A 25,354-nucleotide genomic window follows, 5' to 3' on the forward strand; every position below is an offset into this window, starting at 1 on the left:
AATTGTCCAGATTATACAGAGAATGATGTATTTATGTACAATATTTTTAAATTTTTTTTTTTTTTTTTAAGATGCAAATCCATTATTTTGTCTGTGTGCCGGGGGATTTACACCAGAGATCAAAACTGGCTCTCTGTATTCCTGTGTGTTGTGAGGGGCAGCAGGGAGTTCAGGTCAGGAAGGGAAAGCAGGGAGGGAATGAGATGTTCCTCCTGCATTCCAGAGGGCACAAGGCACATTTCACATTATTGCTCAGATGAGCTCATTGCCTTCTTCCTTCATGGGACCTGGTGTGGCAGGGTGTAGCATGGCTGGGTTTGTCTCATTTTCCTTGGTCGGCTTTGGGCTGTGACCAATGTGCAAGGCACAAATGGAACAATTTTGTTCACACTGTAGATGTACTGAGTGTCCTTTTGAGGCACATTAGGAGGGGGAAAAAAAAGCAAGAAATACAGATTTTCAGCCGTTAAGATGTAAAATACAGTGAATTACCTTATCAGATTGTATCTCATCTAAACCCAATAAAAAAGGAAAGATGATTCTCTAAGATCAGGTGGCTGCTGTTACACAGAAAATAATTAAAACATTGTACTAGAGGCTTGTTATAATTTTAACCTTCTCCAGCCCCACATTCTATTTAGATTTTGGATTTAGATAAGCAGTGTGAATGACAGTTTCTAGTTGGAGAATGAGACCATTTGGGTGCATTTAAATGTGGTCCTTGATCCCCAAGCTGGCTGCCTTTAGCTCTCTCCATCCCAGCAGGCAGGGAAGCTGATGCTGATGGATGCAGCATTTCCCAGGACATGATGGTGTCTGTGACTGTACAACAACACCTGGTGATCCACAAGTAAAACATCTGGGAAGAACAGATGTGGGGGCAGAATCAGTGCTCCCCACAGTCAGTTCTGAGGGATTGGACAGCACAAATATTATTTGAAACATGAATATTTAAAATAATTATGTATAATTAACTGTGTAGTGCTTTAGATGAATGAATAATTATCACCACTGTCTGTGGTAGGTTGTATCTGTTATATTTCTTTTAATGGCTGGAAGTCTTTACTCTTATTTCTTCCAAGAAGATGGAGAATGTTCAGTAGGTGTTATGGATCAATAATTTATTTTTATACAGAATGCGTGGTTGGTTGGTTGGTTGGTTGGGAAAATGTCTGGAGAGGAGGAATATTAGAACATGCTGGCATTCATGGATTACTTTGTTTTATACCATAATTTACAGTGTAATGGTTAATGGGGCTATTTTAATTCTTTCAATGTTTGTTGTGCTGTGAAGACAAGTTAACAATTACTTTTTAAATTGTTTGTTTGTTTGTTTGTTTGTTCATTTAGTCCATGGTTTCTGGGATTGGTCTTCTAGGAGAGCAGATGGTAGAAAGGAGATTGAGGTAGAAATTAAGGTTTCTTGTTATAACTAACAGTTTTTATGGATTGCAATAGAGGTTTCATTTCTGTGGTTAACCAGCATAAACAGTTTTCATTAGCATCTAAATTTAACATGATTTTCAGGAACGTGCAAGTTCTGGTAACTGAAGATGATGATTGATACTGATCTGACAGTGAAGGAAGAAACAATTAAAATGCTGAAAGTAAAATTTGGGAAAGAGAGATGAAGATGAAGCTTTATAATTTGGGATAAATGAATCAACAGCATGCGTGACTTTGGAAATGTAAATTTATTTTTTTTAAATGTTTATGAACAAATGATGCAGCTGTACTGTGAGGTGTTAACAGAGCCCATGAAACTGGGACACGTGGGCAGAGCAGTCCTGAGAGATGTCTGGAGGATCCCAAACTGGGTTCTTGGCTCAGATAGTGAAATATATGGATGCTTTGAATGGATCATGACATGCAGTTCTGTTCAGATTTATAAAGATCATCTTGAGAAAGCGAATATTAACTAATTGCTTGAATTTTAGCAAAAGGCACCTGAAAAAAAATGTGTAGGTTTGGCTGTAGCTCCTGATGCTTTGCAGGTTCATCTCCATGATGTGTTTTGCATGTGGGAGCTGTGTCTGTGGCATTGGGACAATTCCACTGCCTCACTTGGGGAACATGAATGGAAATTTGTTTTGGGGAACTGCACCAAGAGGTCTTTACACTCTGGGGGAGGATGTACTGCAAGCTCTGGGGCTCTGGCAGAGGGAATTGGGGTTTCCTTTGTGTTTTAGGGAATCAGAAAATATTTTCAGGGACAGGTGTCACTTAGCAGCAGCTTCCCCAGGGGCTCTCATGGAGCACAGAGGGTGCTCATTGGCTTTGTACAGCTGGAAATGTTCCTCTTCTTTTACACTGATACTAGAGATTGGCAAAACTGATGGTGATGGGAGCATTGTGTAGATTCACTGTGAATTGCTGTTGCTTTTTGGCTGCTTTAATAGTGCAAGCCATGTGTTCTGCAGCTCAGCACAGCCCTGCTCACTGCAGCAGAGAGGAGCAGAGGAGGAAGGAGCTGTGGTGGGAAAAGGGAGTCCTAAAATCAGTGGTATTGGGGAGTAGAGGATTAAGGGATCAAACATGACCTTCATGACTGGTGCTCATCCCAGCTCTCAGGGCTTCTGCAGCCCCTGGAGCTCGATGAAACGTCTCTGTTCACTCACTGCAGCAATGTCCTGCAGGGTGGCAGGGGCTGGAGCCCCTTCTGCAGCACCCAGCATCATCTCCTGCCCAAGGGTCTTCACACTTTGCTGCAGCCCTGCCCCAGTTCTCTGTGGCCCAGGGGAGGGAAGAGCTGTGTGTTCCTCCTGCCACTCTGGTGAGCAGGAGCAGGTAGTTCATTTTTCTGTGGTTTAATGGCTGCTATCAGAGCAACTAATTCAGAAACAAAGAAATCTGCTGCTACTTTTATGTATGTTTTGTTTTAAATATACTCCCAGAACTGCCAATGTTAATGCTTCATTTATCCTTCACTTGTTTTCTTCTGTCTCTCCTATTCCTCTTGCCCACCAAGGAACAATTGGTTGGCTGAGATGAGTTGAGAGCCAGCAGTGCCACCTCTGCCCATTTCCCAGTTAACAGGGGACAACAAAACCAGAATTTTATTATTTTTTCTCAGATGGACAAGGACCATAACTGGGAGAGCTGCAAGATGCTCTGGCAGCAGCTGGGTGGGGATCCACACACACACTCATATCCAAAACCAGCTTCACTTGTTTAGAAGTTGAGAACTTGTGACAGGTTTTCAAATTCTACAAAGCTCCTGTCTTGGCATGGGCTAAAGAATATTAGGAGGGAATGGGTGTTTATGATATCTTTGTTTTGTTGATGGTGTGATAAAATTCTCCTCTGGAGCAGAGCTTTTCATGGGGTGAATGTTGGATGAGGATCTGCTGGGATGGGATCCCTCCTCCCATCCCCAGCTCACAGCAGAAGCTTTAGGGGGTTGGTTGGATATAATAACTTTAATAATGATTCATTTTTCATTTCATAGGGGTGCCCAGGAAGGCCTCCATTAGCTTAAGGAAGAAATGCTGAGTAGAAATATATTCCAATTGAATTTACCAGTTTTAAAAACATTTATTGCTACAGCTTTATCTTTGGTCTTAGCTCTAATTCTTTATTTCTTACCTTTAATGTGGAGTTTTTATTAAATTTTGAAAAAAATTTACATTAGTTCTTCTTTTTATGAAGCTGCACCCTGAGGCCTTAACTTGTGTCTTCTTTTCAAATATTCTGAAGGTATTGATTACTTTATTTCTCTTAGATACATTTCAGTGTTGGAGAGGGATACCAGCATATTACTCATTCACTGCTGTGCTTTATTATTAAAAAGGTTTCATTTCTTGCTGTGATGACTGTCCGAGGTCTTTGTCAATTGTTCCTTGCTATTGTTTATCAGAATTGCTGTAGTTTGAGAAAAGAAAGGCTTTGGCTATGCTGCCTTTCTGTTAGCAGAAGCTATAAATATCAAAATATGAAATGGTAAGGCACTGGTTTGAAATTTCTACTAAAAGGCTGTAAAAAAAAATTTAAATATTTGAAAAGGAAATAAAAACCCCTAAAATTTACAAAACGTCTGTCATCATGAGAGTATAATCCTGAGATAATCAGGTCAAATACAAGCTGTTCTTTCCATCTTAATAAATGGGTTGTGTAAAAAAAATGAGGACATGGAACATCTCTGGCCAAGTGCAGTAATAATAATAATAACCAAGTGTGCTTTATTGCAAGTAAGAAATGTTATCACTCCAATTACCCCATATAGGAAATTTGAAAAAATTGTAATAGGAAACAGTTTAAGCATTGCTATGAAGTTATTATTTCAAAACTTGATGTAATCAGTTACCAACAATACATGGTACAGCTTAATTAATGTCTGAAGTACATGAACTCTCCAGGGGCCTGCCTGCACTGGTGTTTAGGGACACACTATAACTCAAGGTAATTGAACAGCAATTAACTGGAGTTAATGAACGTGCATTCTTGGGAAGACACACAACAGTTCATGGATCAGCCTGGAATGAACCACAATTAAACACACACCCGTTTGTTTTGCTGAACAAGCATCTACTGAATGTCCACACCAGGATACATAAGGCCATTAATTAATTTGAACTAATAGACATTTGTCTCTGCTCCCATTCCAAGTGAAAGACACTCTGTAGGTAATGCAAGGACAGCTGCTGATGTTTCATGCCTGCACCAATTAAAGATATTGCCCCTATTAACCATGGCACAAGCTTTTGTGAGCTGTGGGTCTTTAAAACAACGTGAGCAATTAACAGGAGTTTGAAGTCTATGAGGTGGAATTCATGTTGCATTAGAGAACTAATTGAACTAAATTGGAGACTGGCTTTCACCAAAATTTCATGCAATGGGGAGGAGAAAGGCCATTTCAGCAGTGCCATGCCTGTGCTCCCCTTCTCCACCACAAATTCTTCCAGATTTGGGTACAGGCAGCAGCTAACCACTGAACCAGGGTCTGCTTCTATCAGTGGAAAGAGAAACTGATTGCCAAATGTTTTCTCTTTGTTCTGAAAATAAAAGGCTGTTTTATGCAAAATTCCTTGGGTGATTATAGGGAGAGATAAGATTTTTCTTGGAACTTGAAGAACACAAATATTTGAACGAAGTCCCAAACAGTGCTAAGAGCCAAAACACAGAGAGCTCACAGATTTAAGTGACTCTTTCTGAAAGATTTATAGAGAGCTTAACAAGACACTAATAATGTACAAATTCAATAGCCAGAGAAAAATTTAAGAAGTAAATGTAAATTGTTTGCATTATTCAAAAGTTAAGTAAACCAGACTGTATTTTTCAATGATTTAGGAATCTCTGCCTTACTCTGAGAAACAAGAAATTCAGCATAAGATCCAGCAGAAAAAAGAGACATTAAAAATTAGGTACAATTCAGGCAAAGAAATTATTTCTGATGATGTAGCAAAGAGTAGGTCAGTTCATTTAGTGTAAATGGGAAACTGCTGCAGGATTCCTCTGAAAGTCTGGAGCACCCAGACTTGTTTCCTCAGTGATGGCTCCATTTGCTCTTCATAACCTTTTTTAAGTAAAATGTGGTTTCCCTGGGAAAGGCCAGCAGGTGATGAAACGATGACAAGGGACCTGCAGGAAATGAAACAGCTGGAGTGGGTAAATTTGTGCTGTTGTGCCGTGCAGTTTTGTGGGGAGCCACGAGGTCACTTACCCAGATCTCAGTGGAGTGTGGCACTGGTGGAGTTTGTGGTGCTGAGTTCAGAGCCAGTAGTGCCACCTCTGCCTGTGTCTCAGGTCACAGGGGACACCAAAACCAACATTTTATTCTTTTACTCCACCAGCTCCTGCACCCTGGGGGTGTCTGGGGGGCACTGGCAGGGCCAGGTGTGTGCAGCCATCCAGTGCCAGCTGTCCAAGCCCTTGGGATGTGTCCAAATTCATCCTGCAGAGACTCAGAGCCCGGTGTGGCCGTGGGGAGGCTGTGCCTCTGGTCCCTGAGAGGGCCAACTCTCCATTCCACACTGTCCTGGTTTGGAGGACAGGTGTCTGCTGAGAAAGGCAGGAGTTTCTCTTTGAAATGGAGAATGTAAACCCCCTCCCTCCAAATTATTATCATTTTGAAATCAAGGGGCTCTCAGGCAAAGATATGGGAATTAGGAATAACAGTTCTTTACTAGGGAAATTAAAATAGAAATACAGTACTACAAAGAACAAACCCCAAACCCTGACACAGTCAGAGTACAACCTGACATCCGTCAGGCAGGGTGTTGACAGCAGTCCCATCCCATGGTGGCTGCATCCTCCTGCAGTGACAGATGTGGCTCAGTTGGAGCAGTGCTCCTGTACAAGGTGCAGTTTCCCTCTGGAGCTCCAGTGGTGATGTGGAGAAATCCGATTTTCCTCTGGAGTCCAGTGGAGAAAGGGGCTCCCTTAGTGTCCCAAAACCTCTGTTTTTATCTTGGTGAGAAATGTTGGGCTCTTCCCCCTGGCTGGAGCAACTCCCAATGGGATGCAGTAATTTTATCAGTGCCACAGTGGGACTCAATGGCCATTAGCAGAAAATGACTGGCTGGAGGAAGGATGGGTTGTGAAAAGATAAAGAACAATGCCCTGCCTGGTTTCAATGGGTGCTCATTAGCAGAATATCTCCCACAGAGACCAGGATCACTGCCCCACCCTCAACAGATGGTGTTAGAATAGAATACCTTTTATCACATCCTGTATTGTAACCCAAGACACACACCTCTGCAGAACTTCTGTGCCAAGGTCGGGCTGGAGGATCCATCCAAAAGTCCAGAAGCTTGGACTTGGTTCCTCTCGATCCACGAATTTTGGTGTGGGAAAAAAAAAAATCTCTTGGCAGAGTCCTCTTTCATGTCACAGTAAACAAAGGAGTTCAGAGGTGGCAAAATTTTGTTTAAGGTGACCTTGGGTTCCCTTTGGGACTTTAACCTGTTTAAAAAGTGAAAAGGCAAAGGTTTCCATATAAATTCTGTGATAAATTGATGCAATTAATGTGTTTCATTTCAGCTACCTGCACATCATTCAGGGAGCTGTCTTGAAAGAGACAAATTAATTACTAATAAGAATTTCATACCCTGCTATTTTCTCTATTTACTGATGTTACTTTCCAACGCTTTTCCAGAAATACTTAGTCTGATATTTAACAAGTGAAGCTATTATTATCTTAAATTACATAAGATTTTCTTCCCTTATGGTTATGATAGAGGAGGATGACAGTAAAAAAAAAAAGAAAAAAAAAGAAAAACCACTTTAGCAGGACTTTAAGCAATTCAATGCAGAATTTCATAGTGGATATGGAAGACTTGAACAGGCTGAGACAAAAAAATATTGAGATCAGAGAAATGCTGAATGAGGGAAGATTTGAGTCAGGGATTATTTTTTTGGCTTTGCATAACCTCACAGTAAATTTCAATATTTCTATGAAATATTTGCCCTAGACACATCAATAAGCTTTCAAAGTACAGGTTGTTAATGAGCTGCAGCTGAATCCCAATTTTCTTTCTGTTTATTTTTTTGAGTGGTAGAAATACTCCCTGTGTCTATATAATTAGTGTTTTAATGTTTGTTTTCCTTCAGTAAAGTCTGCCTTTTGAGATATTCCTTTGGTTCTTTCATCGTCTCACAAAAATTAAAATTCTGCCCAAAATAACTCAAACTATCCCTAAGTTATATACAGAGCATTTTCAGCTCCAAAACAGATCTTTTCAAGCTTATTCTTAAAAAAAGACTTTCAAGTTACAAAGACTTCCACTGCCACTTTATAAGAACAGTGGATTTTTTTTCTTTTTTTTTTATCTTTTATTTTGGAAAGGATGCTGTTGACCATGAGGAAATACTTAAATAAGTTTTTCATTTTATAGAAATACCTTGAGTTTAGGCAATGTCTTTCATTTTAAGAAATCCCAGGACTTCTGACAAAGTCGTGTGACATTCTGACCTGCAGCATTTGCTGCTTGCATTTGGTAACAAATGTTGGGAATAAACATCATGATATACTCTCTAAGCATTACATGAATAAACATGGCTTTCTCAGGAATGTCTCCTACACCCTACAGCAACTTAAAACACTAATTAAAATAAGAATTTTTTTTCAGGCATTTCATAATTTAGAAATTGTTTGATAAAGTAGAAAGCATCCCATAGGTATGCATTCTACTGAGCTGGTCCCATTTTAAAATTAGATATTTATTCCCTGTTTTAGGTATTTTTTGAGGATTTCCTAGAGATATGCAATGTATTGCACTGGCTGCCAAGATTGCTTATGTCTTTAAGACCCCACCAAAAATTGAAAGGAAGAAATTGTATTTTTTTTAATAAACCTTGAGTGAGAAAAGAGCCATGATATGTAGCCATAGCTATGAACTATACATTTTGTACAGTGCCAACAAAGACACACTGGAAGGAACCAATTAGAATAATTAACATTTGCACTACTACTTCTGCCTTGATTACAAGTCACTGACCACATTTAGCACAGTTACTCTAATTAACAGTCCCATTCCGGGAAAATATTTATAGGTGCAGTATTTTACCCCAGCATGTAAGGACTTCACAAGGGATCCAGCAGCTGGCATTGAGTAATACATTGAAAAGCATATCCCCAGTAATCCATCTCAATTCCTCATTTATTACCTTTGCAGCTTTCTAGCACTTTTGTCAATAAGATATTGCTTCCAGCAGTTCGACTTGGTTCTTACATTAATATCCCAAATTTATCATAGGGTTCTAAATTTCCTCTGGTCACCAAAATGTCCCATTGAGCCACTTAAGCTCCTTGAAACTCTGTTCTTTATCGGTAGCCTGGGAAAAATATTTTTTGCCCTCTATCCCTGAGTGCTTTGAGATTAAATTCACTAACATTGTCAAGTAGGTCAGCGAGGAAAGCCAAAACAAGAGAGAAAAATGTTGTTGAGGATTGAGGTGGAAGGGGAGGAGGTGGCAGAGGTGCAGAGCTCCAGCCCTGCTGTCAGAGCTGTGGCAGGTGTGCAGGGAAGGACCCAAATCTCAGGCTGAAGGCAAGGTCTGGATGCTCAGCAAAGGGAAATACAAGTGTGAGCCTCAGCATGTTTGGCTCTGTGATTTTGTTCAAGTTCCTTCTCCAGCAGTTTTGGTCTCTAACCAAGTGCAGCATTGGCAATGATGTGTCATTATCCCCCAGAGGTCCTTTTTTTGAAAAGAAACGTCTTATCCAGGCAGTGACAAGTACAGGCTGCCAAAACAGCCCAAAAGCTGTAAGAAAAGTCCAGGTCACCCACATGATGCAGAGCTGTCACTTCTTGCTACCTCTGAGCTGTGTGAGCAGCATCACAGTGACCTCCCAGCCAGCACCACTGCCTGACCAAAAACATTGCACCAAGTTCATTATTTCAATGCTGATTTAACATTTTTTAGCTTAGCCTGATGCTGTCTCCCATCTCCTGCAAGCATGCCAAGCACCAGGGCTGCCCTGTGGGACTGGAAGCCACTGTGCAAGGGCTGCATCCTCCTCCTGTTCTGGTTTGGTTATTTTCTTTGCAGAGGTCCCAGGGGTTTCTGCCAAAGCTTGCAGGCACCCACTGGAGAATACAACATGTTTAAATTGCTGGCATCATTTGCTCTGCTCACCCTTGCTCATTCTGCCAGGCTGGAGGGAAGGGAGCATCACTTCTGACTCAGGAGGGTGTTGCTGCCAGACTGTGCCCAGGAGCAGCATTTGGCCTGCAGGAATGCTCAAAGGGTTTTTGCAATAAAGGAAATCCAGATTTGAGGCACTTAATATTTATTTCCAAAGATTTTGTGATTTAAATAATCTTGGTGCTGCTGAAAAAGATTTTTAAAGCTGAGGTGAGGTTGCACACGGTGGATAAATTAATAACTGAGCAGGTTGTGAGTCACTGCATTTGTTTTTGCTGGTGTCATTTTTCTAAAAGGAGCAGAATAAGGAGGAAATGCTAATATCCCAAAAAAAGACACATTTCTGCAATGAAGGAGCACACAGAGCAGTGCTCTCTAATGGCCAAAGCACAATAAGAGCAATCAGTTCCCTATAGCATTAAGACCCTCTGTTTAAAAAAGGTATTTTAAAAAGCTGCTGTCTCTTGCTCTGTTGTCAGCTGTATATTTTTGCATGTGATTTTTGGCTATTTCAGGTAACCACCTGACTTTCACACACATAATATTGTACTCCTGAATTCCAAGAGAATCTCTTGGCATCTGGCAAAAGTCCCCTATGACTCAGTAAGCACCCACTCAATAAATAATTTGAAACTAAAAGCACCCCACGCATGAGTTGTGGATACAAAAAAAAAAAAAAAAAAAAAAAAGCCTTATTGCCTTTATCTTCCTCAGAAAGTAAACAGTGGGAAAATTATCTTCACTATTTCACTGTTGATTTGCAAATGTATAATCTACCATGATGATAATTTTGGATATTACATCAGGATGTGCTGTCTTGCAGGAGGCTTCTGGATTTGGGTTGGGCCAGCAAGTTCCCAGTTCCCTTGCTGTCTAATCATCATTTATTTTAGTCTAGTAAACACTTCTGAATGTGCATTAGAAAGCTGTGAAGAAGACAAGGGGCATTAAGCATAATGCACCTCCTGGCAAGGAGGCAGAGGGATGCAAGCTGCAGGGAGACAAGAGTAGCTGGAGTCTGAATTTCTGGCATTTGACAGTTGCTAAAATTAACCTGTTGTTTCTCATGAGCTGGATATTTCCAGTTTCTCAGCTGCAGGGCTGTCACACAACAGGATGTGAGAGACAAACATTGGTAGAGCTTCCCTTGGCACAGTTTTCTCGTGTGACTCTTGGTGGGTACCTGACTTTGTGCCTCAGTTTCCCCTTTCAGGGGAACCTGGTTTGGGGGGGTTGAAGGGAGATGATTTTTAGGATCCCTTCCAACCCAAACCATTTTTTTCCATCAGTGATTTCCTCCTGCTGCTCCAGGGCCAGGTACCATGTGGGTGTAAATTGATGGAGCAATTTGAACTCAATGTCTGCACTCCACAGATCAGATCTCATTCTTTGCCCACCATTCGTGGTGGTGAGGGGCCCTAAACATGCTCATATATTTTCCTCTGTGAATAATTATTTACTGGCAATTGTTCAAAAAGCAATAGAAGCAATGTCCTTATTTCAGCCTCTCTGGGAGCAGCACTTTCAGTTTTTTCATTTCTTTGCCATCCCCAGAACCTCTCTTGCTAAAAAGAAATCATAGTCACATTGTAGATAAGTCTGGAAGACAGTTTAAATTATTTTTCTGTATATTCTGATAGTGAAAGAGCAAAATAATGTATTTTTTGTGACAAATATAGCTATAAAAATTCAGTGGTGGTTCTTTGGCCATGAGGGCAGTTTCTTAACCATGGGACTATGGATTCCTCTTTAAAAATAGGATTTGAATTTAAAGGAAATTTCCTTTACCTACCTGCGCTAATAAATTGAATCCCAACAATTATCTCCCATGTCTTATTGAAGGTATGAGGCTTGATTAAAAAAATCATTAAGGTAATCCCTGAAGTCACTCTATGTGGATATGACTGGAATCATATTTTTTAAATATACTTTATTTCATTATATCTGTTTATTGATTTGACTGACGGCCTGTTTGGTTTTGAGTCCAGTTGCACTTTTAGTGCACTGGTTTATTGCAGCAATCTAAAGGCAACCAGAAAAGATGCCTAAGTCACCTTAGAGGGTGACTTCACCCAGAGACTTCCAGGGAGTGATTTGGGTTCCAGATGGACCTCATTGCCCATTTCTCTCCCCTGACTGCAGAGGTAGCACGGGGTGATTACCTGCAAGGGCAGGCTCATCAGTTAAATGCTTGAGACTGCCTGAATGGGGGATCAGAAGTGATTAATTGAGGTGCATTGAAAATATTCCTCCCTGCCCACCCTGCTTTCTCCTGGAAACAGAGGAGGTAACAGTGGAGTAAACGAAATAGCTGAAAATCCACATTCACATCCTGATTGCCCCCTTTGGAGGCTGGGGCTGCCATGGCAGGGAGTCCTGTCCCTGTAAATCCATCTCTGGGATGGGAGCATCGAATGTGCCTTGGGGATGGGACTTGGGAGAGTGCTCACAGCCCTGCTGGGTCTCTCCACTTGTGCTTTGAGCTCTCCTGGGTGTTGCTGTGAGTTTTGGATGGGATTGAAACCACAGTGAGTTTGCATGAGCCTCATTTCTTTGCCCAGACCTGGTGTTATACTCTAATTAATGCCCCTGAGTTGTTCTGGCATGTTCACATCACACAGAAATGACCCAATAATTGGCCCCATTTCTGAGAGCTCACCTTCAGACACGCCACAGGAGAGCTGCTGCTTTCCTCCTCACACTGCCAAGCCTTCATCTGCAACTTCACTGCTGCTAGGGGGAAATGCTAAATGTGTATTAGCCAGAGAGATCTGACTTCAGAGTGTAAGGACAGAACACAAAAGGGATCCACTAAGATAAAGCCAAAAAAAATTCCTTTTTCTCCCTGGGAACTTCTTCCAGCACTATAAAGATGAGTGAGTCCAATCAGCCTTGGTGTAACTTGGAGCAGCAGTGCCACAGAGGACTTTGTGTCCAAGATCTTTATAGTCTGAGAAAAAAAAGTGTTCTATCCTTCATTTGGTGATTGACAGATTATCATCGTTAGGGAGCATTAGGCCATAATTTATAAGAACTCTTCCTGCACCCTCTCATCAGTGAGTTTCTGTGCTTATTTTATCATTAAATCACTGCATTAGAAGACTTCTTGTTCCTACGAGTACAAAAATCTTTTTTTCCCACTTCTGAGTGAGCACAAATTTCTGCAGGATGGGACTTTTCCCTTTTAGTTAGCATAATTATGGTAATAAGCTGGACTAAAAAAGATGGAGAATTCCAGGGACACATTTGGAATGTATGTTGATGGTAAGATGTGAAACCTTAATATTTGTGTTGAAGAAAAAAAGCAGAAAAGTGCTCAAGAGAGCGTGGCTCATTTTATAATGCTGCAGTGCCAAAGTGCTCTGTAGTGAGGAGTTGGAGGAGTGAAAGCCAAGTTTCCTTCTCTTCCCTGCTGCACCAATGGAAAGGGAAATGATTACCCTAGAGGGGAATTCTGCATTTGATGGTTGAGTTGTAGTAACAATGCTGGGATTCATAATCATTTCCCCAGAAGGTCTGCTAATCTTTTTCCTTGCAAAATGTACTCTCAGATGGGGTGGCTTAATCCATCAAAATCCTGGTTTTGTGGTGCCACACCTGACTATACTTTGAATAAACTCACTAGCACTTTGCTGTGGCAAGAAATACCTCCTGCCTAGAGTAATTCCAGCACTGTGCACTAAATCCAGAGCTGAGCTTTCTTCAAGCTCGGGCTGAAGGATTTGTTTAGAAATTGTTCCTACACTAGTTTGGAATTGTTTCAATGGGTGAGATTTAGTTGCTTTGGTTGGTTGTAACTTACCTGAAACAGTAATTGGAAAACCACAATTGAACCTGTTCTTCCTGCTCATTAAGACTTTTCTCCTTAACTTCCACTAAAGCAAATTTATCAGTGTCTTTTCCTTCTATGTGAGCTTTGGGTCTTTGAGTATGGAAGGAACAGAGGAGAAGGGTGCTGTGGGAATGTGCACATGGAAATCATCCCAAATCATGTGAGACTGATGGGAATGAAGCTGAGATGTTCTGCATCAAATCTCATTGCTATGGCTGGGACGTCCTCTCAGTTCTTGTGCTCTTCTTGTATCCTCTTTTCTCATTTTCTGCCTCTGTTTCTGCAGTCATGCAGAGGAGCTCACAAAAGCAGGAGTTGCCATTGGAAAGGAAGGGCTCTGAGCTTTGCAAGGGCTTTGTCTGGGCTGAATTTTCCATTAACCATCGTGGTCTGCAGGCAAGTTCCTCTGCTTGCACAAAATTCCTTCACAAGTTAGAAACCACCTGCCTTTCCTGTAGCCATCACAAATAACTTCATACCCGTGGAAGGAATAAAAGTGCCTGCAGAGCTCATACAACTTGAACATCAGCTGGCAGAAATCTTTTTCCAGTGGTGACTCCCACAGCTGGGTGTGTTCATCCAAATCCATGTCTCCTGTGACTGATGGCTGCAGCACCAGAGATTATTTAGAGATGTCTTCTCACAGGCTGTCATGAGGCTCTGGATGGAGCAGTGAGTTAGCTGATTGCTGCTCTTGTTGAATTTAGAATTTGTTTTAGTGCACACATAACTGCAGAATTCTACTGTGCTTCACCAGTGTGTCCCTCCTTCCCTGGACAGGGACAGACTCTGTCCCACTGATCCAAGGCTCTTGGGGTCACCTTCCTTCAGCCCCTGAAGGCTCAGCAGTTTTTCCTGCCCTGTGCCTATCACCTTTAGGGCAAAAGGCATCAGACAGGGCCATCTGAGGTCAAGAAGAAGAGGAAGAGGGAGATGATGGCAGCTGTGGTCATGAAACCTCAGAGTGCACTTGACAGCATAATCCTGGATCTGTGCACACAGGGAATATTGAATATGCTGGGTAATGCTGCACTGCCTTGGTTTGCTCTGCTCTCCACACAAACTTGAGGTCTCAAAGCAAGGTTTATGCCAGAGGAAGTTTTCACACATTATCTCTGTACCTGTGTTGCTCTGGAGCAAGCTGTGTAACCAGATTTAACTTTACAGGACTGGTGCTGCTGGTGCGTGACTTCCAGAGGAAAATGTTGCTGATACACAGCTGGACACTGGGGTCCTTATTAAGATGATGAATTAGTGAAAGAAAATGAGGAGAAGGAGGGAAGGCAGGTGTAGTCAGATGCAGAAAACAAGTCTGAGGCTGTGAAGAACTGGCAATGATGTGTTCTGTACCTGGAATCTGGAAACATTCAATTTAATGTCAAGTCAGAGAGAAAAGGACAGCACAGATATCTTCCCAGGAGGGGGGAAAAAACGAGGTCACTTGCCTTTGCTGAGGGTTTTTTTCCTAACTTTGGATGTATTGAGCTGTGTAATAACTTGCACATATCTGGAAGCAATGCAGAGCCCAGCAATCAATAATACAAGCAACGATAATCGGGTGTTTCAGCCATCTGACACAAGCAGTCTCCAAAGATAATTCTCTCCCACAGGACATTGCTGAACATAACTTCAGTTTATTCCTAGCAAAAAAAAAAAAAAAAATGTTTACCTGCTGTGCAGAGACAAACCTTGCCAAGCATTGTCCTCCTGAAAGCTGGGAAGGGATGGAGGTGCAGGGAAAACACCCACTGGAGCTGGTGGTGCCAGCAGACAGCTGGAGCAATCTGTCACCCGTCACCAGTGTCCTTAAAATCCTTAGAAAGACCTCAGTAAATAGGAAATTTGTTCAGCAATGCCAGGAGAACAGAGGAAGCACAGAAGAGTTTGAGGCTGCATTTTGTGTTTGTAAAGGACAAAGGATCCTGGCACCAAGAGACACTGAATGTGTGTCAGCATCTCCTTGGTTCTTGGGTAGGTTAAGCTGCAGTGTGAGCCTGGTCTAATAAAGCTGCCCAGGAATGAAACAGCACTGAAAATTCCCCCTGTCCCTGGGAGGAATCAATCCAGATCAGTGCAGCCAATCCCAGGTATTTATTGTAGAATTAAAAAAAAATTGGGTTGGGAGTGACCTTAAAACCATCCTGTTCCACCCCCTGTCCTGGACAGGGACACCTCCCACTATCCCAGATTGCTCCAAGCGCTGTCCAGCCTGGCCTTGGACACTTCCAGGGATGGGGCAGGCACAGCTGCTCTGGGCACTCCCTCACCACTCCCTTTTCCCACAGGAAATAATATCTTCCTAATATCTAATTTAAGCCTCCTCTCAGTTTTAAGACTTTACCACAGCAGTTACATGGCTCTGGTTAGGGTGGCTGGTTTTTTTTCTTATTCTGTTAGGTGGATCTTTCTGCTTTGCAATTAAAAAAAAATTAAAGTAACTCAAATTTTTAAAAAGAAAAGCAAACACAAGCTGGATTTTATCCATTTGTGTGACCACATTGCCAACCAAAAGGCAGAGAGGAGCTTTGATGATCAGGCACCATCAATGCTGAGCCCTTGCCCTAACAGTGATACCATCATTCATAATTGGCTGTAAAAATGAGATGCTTCTCAAGCTACTAAAATCCAAAATTCCTTTCTCATTCAGCATCACCAAAATGACATTTATGTTATTCAGGATTGCTATCCCTTTGCAACCCAGAGCAGTCAGCAATAGCACATAAATTTTTATGCCTGTCCAGTACAAGGCACTGCATAAAAAGAGAGAGGACATAAATGATGGAATTGATGTGAAACTTTTTGCCATGCCCTCCCAAAAAGCAGAAGAATTCAAAGCAGGTGGTGATGGAAGGTTCCCAACTTTGTGCCTCCAGTTTGGAGCTCCCACAAACCTGGTTTGTGCCTGCACTATAAAGTCATCCACTCTGCTGAGGAGTCTATTAATAAAAAGGAGAGAAACAATGATTTTCAGATGGCAGAGTATGAAATAATCAATACTTCTCCTTATTCACAAGCAGAAGAGTGGCAGATAAGGATATATATACCAGTCATAGACAAAATGTTTAATAAAACATCTTGGTCTTTGTCACTCTAGGCAGTTTTCTGCTACATTTTATAGGTCACAGTCCATGAAATTTCATAGGAACTCTCATATCTATTCTCTGTAGCAGAATATGACATTTATTTGTTATTAAACCACATAATTTAAGGAGGATGAAGATACTTTATCCAAAACAACATGTGAAGTAGTCCTTCCAACAATGATTTCTCTCTAATGTATCTGTATCTTGGGACCTCTGTATAATCCTGTGAGCTTCTTATATTTTTTTTTCTAATGGGAAATAATAGAGGAATATCATTTTATAGTGATTGTATGATAAGAGGCCGAGATACTTGTTAAACTCAAGGCACAACCTTTGCTTGTTTTTTCACCTGCTGACCCAGACTATTGCCACAAAAACCTGTCATCTTTAATCATGAGAAACAGGAGCAGTGGAGAGTTAATCGTGCTAAGTCAGGGCTAAGCATTTATCACTCCCAAACACCAGGAAGGCAAGAGAGGATGTGTGGTGGGCACAGCTTTTATTGCTTCTGGCAGGTGCAGGAGGAGGGAAAGGTGAGTGGGGGGTGGAGGTTGAGAAGGATCAAAGATTGAGAAAAAAGCATGGGAAAATGCCTCTAACCCTCCAATCCAGTGGGTTTGTAAGAGGACACAGCAGCTTCGAGTAATCAAATGTGTCCTTGATGTTTAGGTTGTGGTACATTGTTCCCTAAGGCTGATATTTCTGTTGGGATGTGCAGGACCTGCTGGCTGTCAACTAAACTTCCCTTATGTACATTTTTTAAATGTGAAAATCCTTTGGATCACACTTGGGAGACAGAGGGTGGAGGAGAGAAGGAGAAACACAAGAGAAGAGCAGAGTGGGACTCTGGATCTGTGTCACTACAACAGAACAGAGCTGTGAGTCACTGAAATTGCTGCTTTGCCACAGCTTCAGTGGTGGCTTGACAAGTCCCTAGGTCCGTGTTGCTGGAGAAGTATTGCCCCAGTTCAGCTGAGGAGCAAGCCCTGGAGGGGCCAGAATTGCACATCCACGGGGATGGTCCTTGCCCTGCTGGGGCACAGAGCAGCTTGCCTGACCTGCAACTTCTCTTAATAAAACCAGAGAAGACACTGCTGTATGAAAACCCTCAGGGCTTGTAACCTTACTGAGATAATCTATTTTTTGGGGGGAAAAAAGCTGTAGAGATTTTTTTTAGCAGTCCAAAACGCGTGAGGGTCTGCAGATAGCTGTAATAATTCCTGCTCGCTCAAATCGCAAAGCACACTGCTATCAAAATTTAATCTGGGCTTTTTGGTGCATAATCATATTTCACTCATTTTCCTCCATACTTTCCCTTGAGATAAATGAACCCCTTCTGTGCCACCACCAACCCAGAATTCATAGGCCAATGTTTTACACCTAGGGCCAACAAATGTGGGGAGTGGCATTTTATGACCCAGGAACATTCACAGCATCTGTCTCTCAAATTTGCTTACAGCCTTCAGTTCAGAACGAGATGACAGCGGTCACTTCATCAGCCAGCATCACCTTTGTTCATAAGACACCAGGATCTGGCAAGAACAATGTTAACTTGGCAGGGAACTACCTGGGCATGGCAGTTCTTGGAGCAGGAGAGGCTCTGGCAGGTGCCCAGTGTGGCTGCTGAGCCGTGCGACGTCTCTCATTTCCATCCCTCCCAACCCAGGCCTTTTGGCAGCAGTTCATGGAAATCTGTCTGGGTTAGATCTCCACTCTCTTGGAGAGACACTGATTCCTCACCTGGGGCTGGAGGTGCTCTCACAGTGGGAGGAAGAAGAAGAGACAGATGGGGTTTTATTTCATCTGAATTGGAAGGCGTGCTAGATGTATATCCAAATACACCTGGTTTTCCTGGATTTTCCTGGTCTCTTGATCTTTTTATGCCTTCTACCCAGGGTATTCCTCTTCCCTATAAAATCCCCAAAGCAGTTGTGAGTTAGGCATGGAGGTGCTAGTGTTACTGTCCAATCCTGGTGATTTCAGTAATTTTTTTGCTAAAAGGTATTCTTCAGACCATCTTTTTCTCAGAAAAAGAAGCAGTTTACCTCAATCCTTACAAAATTTGACAATCACCCTGAATCTTGGAAATAATACCTTACATTTGATGGGGTTTTGATTACAGACATACCTGTGCAATTCCCTACCCACACTGTTTCTTACACACCCTTTCTAAGCAATAATAACCTAAATGAAACTAAATCACTCATATTAAGTTAGGACTTTTATGTGTCAGAGGTGAAATATATTTTGGTACAGTTCTCCTCTGTGTGAGTGCAATATCTGTACAGATATTAATCACACATTCTTTACAGGGATTTGCCATGAATGAGCAGGTATATTATTATATTACACAGGCAGGCAGTGAATATTACAGTGAATAGTTTCCTGTTAACACAGAGCATCACTGCCTCTCTGTGAGTAGGGAATGACTTAGCTTAAAGGAACATCTTTCATCTGTGTAAATGGTTTACTGGGGGGCATTGCAGATAGTTCTGAATAGAAATTTTTTTTTTCACAGAAACTGAGCTACAAGGATGACACAAGTAATTGCATTCTCTAGTGCCTCCCAGTGCTATACATGTTATCTTCAATGGAAAAAAAATCAGCTATTGGCAGCCTGGTGAATGTAGTAATTGTTACTAATAGGGCTGTTTCTTTTTGCCTGTCTTTCAGGATGGAATGGGGAACCTGAGGATCACAGAAAAGGGTCTGAAGCTTGAAGGAGATTCAGAATTCTTGAAACCTCTCTACGCCAAAGAAATCCGATCAAGACCAGTGAGTTTCTGGGAAGGAATGAGCTTGTTTCTGTAGCCCTAACAAAAAGAAACCCTGGTGATGGGGCAGGGTGACATGGTTACTGGATAAAGGGCTTTGGCCATTGGCCCCTCCACAGAGGTGTAGTTGGGGGAGCTTTGAGGACTTCATCCAGACACTGCATCCTCTGGGCACTTCCAAAGTTATAGCCATGGTTTTAGTTTGTGTAATCCACAGTTAAAACTCTTCCAGGACCTCTGAAGTTTCACACTCTTTGCTTTCTTTTGAGGTAAATCCTAAACAACCCTCAGCTGGGGGATCTGTTATTTCTGAGGCAGAGGGATGGCTGGGACTTCTGAAACCCAGCTCACTTTTAAGCAGTTCCAGCTTTTCTGCATAGCAGAGAGGTGGTGCCTTGGCACAAGGGGTTGCTCATTAGCACAGTGAACCCCTATTATGTGCTCAATCCTATTTCATGTTGGTTTAAAATTATGTGTAGTTAAAATTCAGTGCTGCTAAGAGTGACTGCTTGACAGAAGTGGCAAGAATGTTAACTACTGGAAATGAGAAAGAACCCAAGTGTGATTGAAGTAACATTTTCATAGCAGCACTTCGTTGACTGTTGGTGACTTTTGGTCTTTCTAATGCAATCCTGCATGTCCTGAGCAGCTTTAAAATAACTGAAACAACTACAGAGTCTCCAGGATCCGTGTCAGAAGGCATCATCTGTCTTGTTTCCTGATCTAAAGTGTTAATTTGAGTCAGATACCAGCCTTCCCTTTTGATAACAATGGCAGATAGCTAATTAAATAAACTTAACATCCTTTTATCTTAGCAGTTCAGTGCTCTTGTAGAAATTGGAACTTGGAGCATAATGAACAAAACAGCCGATACGATACCCCATTTAATTATTGAAGGTTGTAACCTCTGTAAGATGGCTGGGAATTTATTTGAACAAGCATAATCATTCAGGAAGAAAACTTAATAAGAAAACCTTCATATCTATAAATGCTTTCAGCCCTGAATTAAAACGGAACCTGTAAAACCTTTCATGTCATTCACCTTTTAATATAAAATATGTGGGAACCAGGTGCAGCAGTTGGTTTGATAAATAGACTGACAAATCACTACCTACATTTCTTTTTCTCTAGTTACATTGATGGAAATAATATTTGATTGCCAAGAGAAGTGAGAACTACTTCTTGCTACTGGGGAGTTTACTGTTTTCATATTATCACATTGATCTACATTTTAATACGTCAGGGGGTGCAAAAGGTGTCCCTTTCCTGAGGCTGTGAAAGTAATTTCCACACCAGTGACAGATTACTGAATGCAGGGAACAAGAAATGTAAGGTGAGGCCTGTGTGTGTTCCTTGCTTTATCCCCATCCAGGATTATTTTTGCCCTTAGTTGGAGGAGGCTGTAGCTGGCAGCCAGAAGCTCCGATCTGCAGTCTGGGGAGCTGGAGCATCCCTGCTGCCTTCAGTAGATGAGTCCTGGAAACTGTGTTAATGCACAGTGTTCCTCTGGCTTCTGGAATAGACTGGAATAGCCTGTGCTGCCTTTGGGGTTGCTTGTGGTGACCCTGGAATTATTTTTGGGCTGGGGGCAACAGCAGAGATCTGAGTGCATTCAGACAATTTCTGCTTTCTTGTGCTCTGTGTGAACTTGGCTGCTTGAAAGCAAATGAAAGGATTGCAGTCAATCAGAGATTTATAGTTACAGAATATTTCAAATATTATTAAATAATCAACACTCAATCTTTTTTAAAAAACAGGAGTATGACCCAGTGTTGTCTTGGAGGGAAGCGTGGTAGCAGGTCCTGAACCTGATGAATATTGTTAAAATAAAGTGCCAAACTCAGTGCTCAGTAACAGATGAACATCCATACTAATTCTAGAGTGATCTTTGGGTTTTCAGAAGTGCATAATGCAGCTTTAAATTTGTGAAGAGTAACAGAAACAAATATGACAAATAACATAGTAAAGAGAATCCCAGAAATAGTCTGACATATACTATTTATCATATGTTTAATTAAACAACCTAAGAGATGTGTACAGTAATTAATAATGGTTTCATATAAACTCCAAAGAATTTAGATGATTATTTATAGAATAATTTAGGTTTTTTTAATAAACTCAATAAATTTAACTTCTGTGTAGTGGGTGAAGGAGCATTGCTGCTGCCTGGAAAGGGCAGGGGAAAATCCCTTTTTGTGTAAGTGGCTGCAGTCCCATGAGCTCTGTGCCCTGGGTTTCCCCACTCTTGTGTGTCTGTGGTGCTGCAGAGCTGCACACAAAGGTGGTAAATCCCTGCCAAAATATCTCCAAAATGGGAATTGTGGTTATTCTTGAAAGCCTGAATTTGTCACTGGTGCCTCTTCTTCTCTGCTTCACTTCTTGAATCTCAGGAAGTTGGTAATTGAAATTACACACAGATTTGCTTTCCTAGGAACTCTGCCTTCTGTTTTAATGGTAGATTTGGATTTCCACTTAGAAGTGGATTTCTTTTTTAAACTGATGGCTCGAAGGGAAGGGTTAGAGAGGAGGAAAAGCCCTCAAATGCCATCCCAAGAGGCTGCTGGGTGGGCACCTCTGAGCTTCTGTAATTTGTGCCCTATAGAGCCCTGCTAGGTCCTGCTCCCTTCATCACCTGAACAGACAGAGCAGCTGCACTTGGATGTGCTTCTCATTCCAAATGAAATTCCAAATTTTAGCAGAAGGATTGGATGGATGTGGTTTGGTCCCAGGCAGAGAAATCACTGACATGAGCTGATTTCCTAAACCTGCTTCCAGGCAGTTTCTTTCTGCATCTCACACCCCCAACATTTGCTTTTTTCCCCTCACCCACTCAAGAGTCACCCTCCAAATCCTTTCTGGTTTTATACAGAGAACTGGGTCTCTGTTCCTGCTGCTTTCCATCCTAGTCCTGATTCAGTAGCACTTGCTTTGGGGTATGGATTGGGAACCTGTTTTCAAGCATCAGAGCTTGAAAAAAAAAAAAATGTAACCTTGTCATTTTACAAGCCTAAAGTTTATCTGGAGGTTAATGAGCAGGTGGTAGCAGTGTTTGCATCCTTGTAACCTTCTTTTAAAGAAAAGAGATGGATGTGTTCCCTTTCCCAGAGTGTTCAGATCATCCTGAACTCCCAGCTGAACATATTGCACACTGAGCAGTGTTTTTCCCATGCCACTTGCATGGAACATGAGCATCTTGCTGCCTTTAATTAAGAAGATAACTGGACCATGAAGTATTGCCTGTGTAAATAAAAGTGATTTGTACTTAGTCAAGGAGGTGCATTAGGAATTCTCACATTTCTTTACTTGCAGATAAATTATGAAGATTATTAAAAATTGGAAGGGTCATCTATAAACCCATCTGTAGCTCAGCTGCACTGTCACTCTCAAAATGTAGCTGTCTTTCTAACTGTTGTAATTTATTGTGGACTATCGTGTGAACCATCTGCTTGCTTATAAATCAGACCAACTTTGACTGAAAGTTGTACACAGCAGTAGAAATCGTTAATTTTATGTCCTGGAAAGTGGTGGCAACAGTTTAGGGGACTTCAGTCTTCATTGCCTTAATTGGAATAGAAATTTAAAACTGGAAATTTTCCTGCCTGTGTTGAGATGAGCTGCTAAGAATCAAGTTGCTTGCAGTTTAGAGTTAGCCCAGATTTAGTTTTCTGAGTGCAGTTGGGGTGTTTTGAAGCCTGGCACATCCAGGTCTGTAATAACTTGAAAGAGGCAAGACACAGAACAAGCTGTGTGCATTTTCCATCCGGATAACAACAGAAATAAAATCCTGTGCTGTGATTACACAGGAAAATCCAGTGAATTGCTTCTCTCAGGAGCTGTCTGACAACCAATGAGATGATAATCTCAGTTTCAGGAAGCAGAGAAAGACATTGCCATGATAGGATTAGGATGGGTTTGCCCTTTCAATGTTCCTTTCAAGTGCATAGATAGGAAAAAAAAATAAACTCGGTTTGCAAATGTTTACACCTGAGCTTTATTTTTCTTTCACTGAACACTTTTAAAGTCAAGAATATGGATTTGCCTGACAACTTTGACTTTGCTTCAGTAAAAGCACTTGACTGGGTGTTTTGAGTAAAAGCTCTTGTCCCTTCAGTTCTCTTTCAGACTCTGCTATTGATGGGTCTGGGAACACAGAATTAAATGTGGGCACCAAACCCTCTGCTGGGGGAGCTCCAAGCTGTGCTGTTGCACAGGTATAAGGGATAGCAAAATTCCCTGAACAGGTTTTGAGGACATTTTCAAGTGTCTTTATAAAGAGATCTCTTAGTGTATGGAGCTGGTTTCATGTTGAAGGTCTGCTTCCTGTTATTTTTAATCAGCTAAAAAAATAAAAAAGAGTTTAAAATAAAAACCCAATACATCAAAGAAAAAAAAGCCTGAGGCAAAGGACTGTGTCTTTTTGTTATTTTCATTTCTTTGGGGGATGTTAGAGGTCCCTGTCCTGCTCAGTGTGGCAGGCAGTGTCTCACAGCACCGTGCTTGCTCAGGTTGTTGGAGCAAACCTGCCCTCATTTGGAGCCACACAAAATAACTGGTGACTCCAGTGAAGGAGGGCTGGGGCTGTCATTAACTCTTGGCTGGGATTCTGCAAGGGCATCTGTTTGGCCTGAAAAATTCACAGTTGTGAATTAGGGCTGATAACTGCTATTCCCTTTACTAGTGTTTAGTAAGTTCTTATCAGCATAAAAGCTAGACCAGTGAGTGCGTAAAATATGTTTCTCTGTCCTTTGCATTCTCCCCAGCCAGTGTTTGAATGATAGAAATTTCAAAGGAAGCTTTTAAGAGTGGTAAATAATTATTTTGCCAATGTGCTCGTCTCACTGTGTTCGGTTCTGGAATAAGAGTGCTGTAATTTAAAAGCACAGAAGCATTTCTGTAATGGCCACATTCTTTTGTATTATTTGCTCTGCAGGTCTGCCAGTCTCCAAGCTAAAAATACTGACTGCAAAACAATAAACCATCTATTTGGATTAAACAGTGACATGTGCCCTCAGTGGGACATACCTGCCTTGTAGCCATAAATACATATTTATAAGCAATATAACATACTAATTTGGATAAAAAAGGAATGTAGATGGCAAGATAATTGCAACTTTGTATGAAGCTCAAACTGTGTAGTAGAAATGTAGCTTTTAGATAGATAGCATGAAGAAAGGTTGCTATTTTTGAGGGAGAAGAAAGAATAGATCCTATTCTTCCTTTGTCAAAGTTCACAGAGAAATAAAAGGACATTGATTTAGTTCCTGGTGATTTGGTCTAGCAAAGTGCTTAAGGGTTTCAGCATGTTCACTGAAACCTTCCCAGGGTGGAAATGAGGAAATGCAATTTGTCCCACCACGCTGCCATCACTCAGCTGTCCCTGCAGCCCTTGCTCCTCCCAGCATCTCTCTGTTCCCTTGGGGACTGCTCCTCCAGGGAGGAATCTGCAGGATGTGCTGGGTCTGAGCCTGTGCTCAGGGGTGTCTCTGTTACCTGAGCTGACCACCTGTGTGTGTTTTAGAGTCTCTGTGTTCCAGCCTGAGCACTGGAGAAAGAGTCAGGAGACTCTTCTGTTGTTTCCAGAGGTGTTTATTTTATCTCATCTAAAAGTTCTTTCCCTGCCCAGCCCAGGTCCGTTCAGCAGCTCAGCCCCAGGCACTGCCCACCCTGGGGTGGGATTATCTTTTTATACTATAAACTACAGAAACATTATTTACAATTATCTCCCAATACCTATCACTTATATTGTACAGTCTGGTTCTGCTCTAAACCAATCTAAAAGTGCCAACATCACCCAAAAGATGGATGCAGGAAGAAGGAGAAAGAAGGACAGAACACACCCAGGTTCCTCCATCTTGACCCCAGACCCTTATTATAAACAATCTCCAAAACCTACTTTTTCACCTTGTAATAATCTAACTGACACTCTTCTTATTTTTTGTGACTTGTAATTCTTCATGTAAGGGTGGTAGTTTTTCCCAGGGAGAGAAATCAAAGGTACAGGAGTTTGGGCATTGTGCCAAGGTTCTTGAGCCCCTGCTTGGGTCTTGAACTGTCCAGGGCAGCCAGAGGGATGTCCTGAG

General features: G+C 41.7%; 1 protein-coding gene across 6 annotated transcripts in view; it reads left to right on the plus strand.

Annotated features, from left to right (window-relative positions):
• Nucleotides 1-25,354, plus strand: part of SGCD (sarcoglycan delta) — a 315,825-nt gene that overhangs the window by 222,721 nt on the left and 67,750 nt on the right. For all 6 annotated transcript variants that reach the window (XM_033073245.1, XM_033073248.1, XM_033073249.2 and 3 more), the window contains one exon: nucleotides 19,174-19,275. In XM_033073245.1, the coding sequence (XP_032929136.1) occupies nucleotides 19,174-19,275 (102 nt within the window). The remainder of the gene's footprint in view (nucleotides 1-19,173; nucleotides 19,276-25,354) is intronic.

Source organism: Catharus ustulatus, chromosome 15, assembly GCF_009819885.2.
Source record: "Catharus ustulatus isolate bCatUst1 chromosome 15, bCatUst1.pri.v2, whole genome shotgun sequence".
NCBI lineage: Eukaryota > Metazoa > Chordata > Aves > Passeriformes > Turdidae > Catharus > Catharus ustulatus.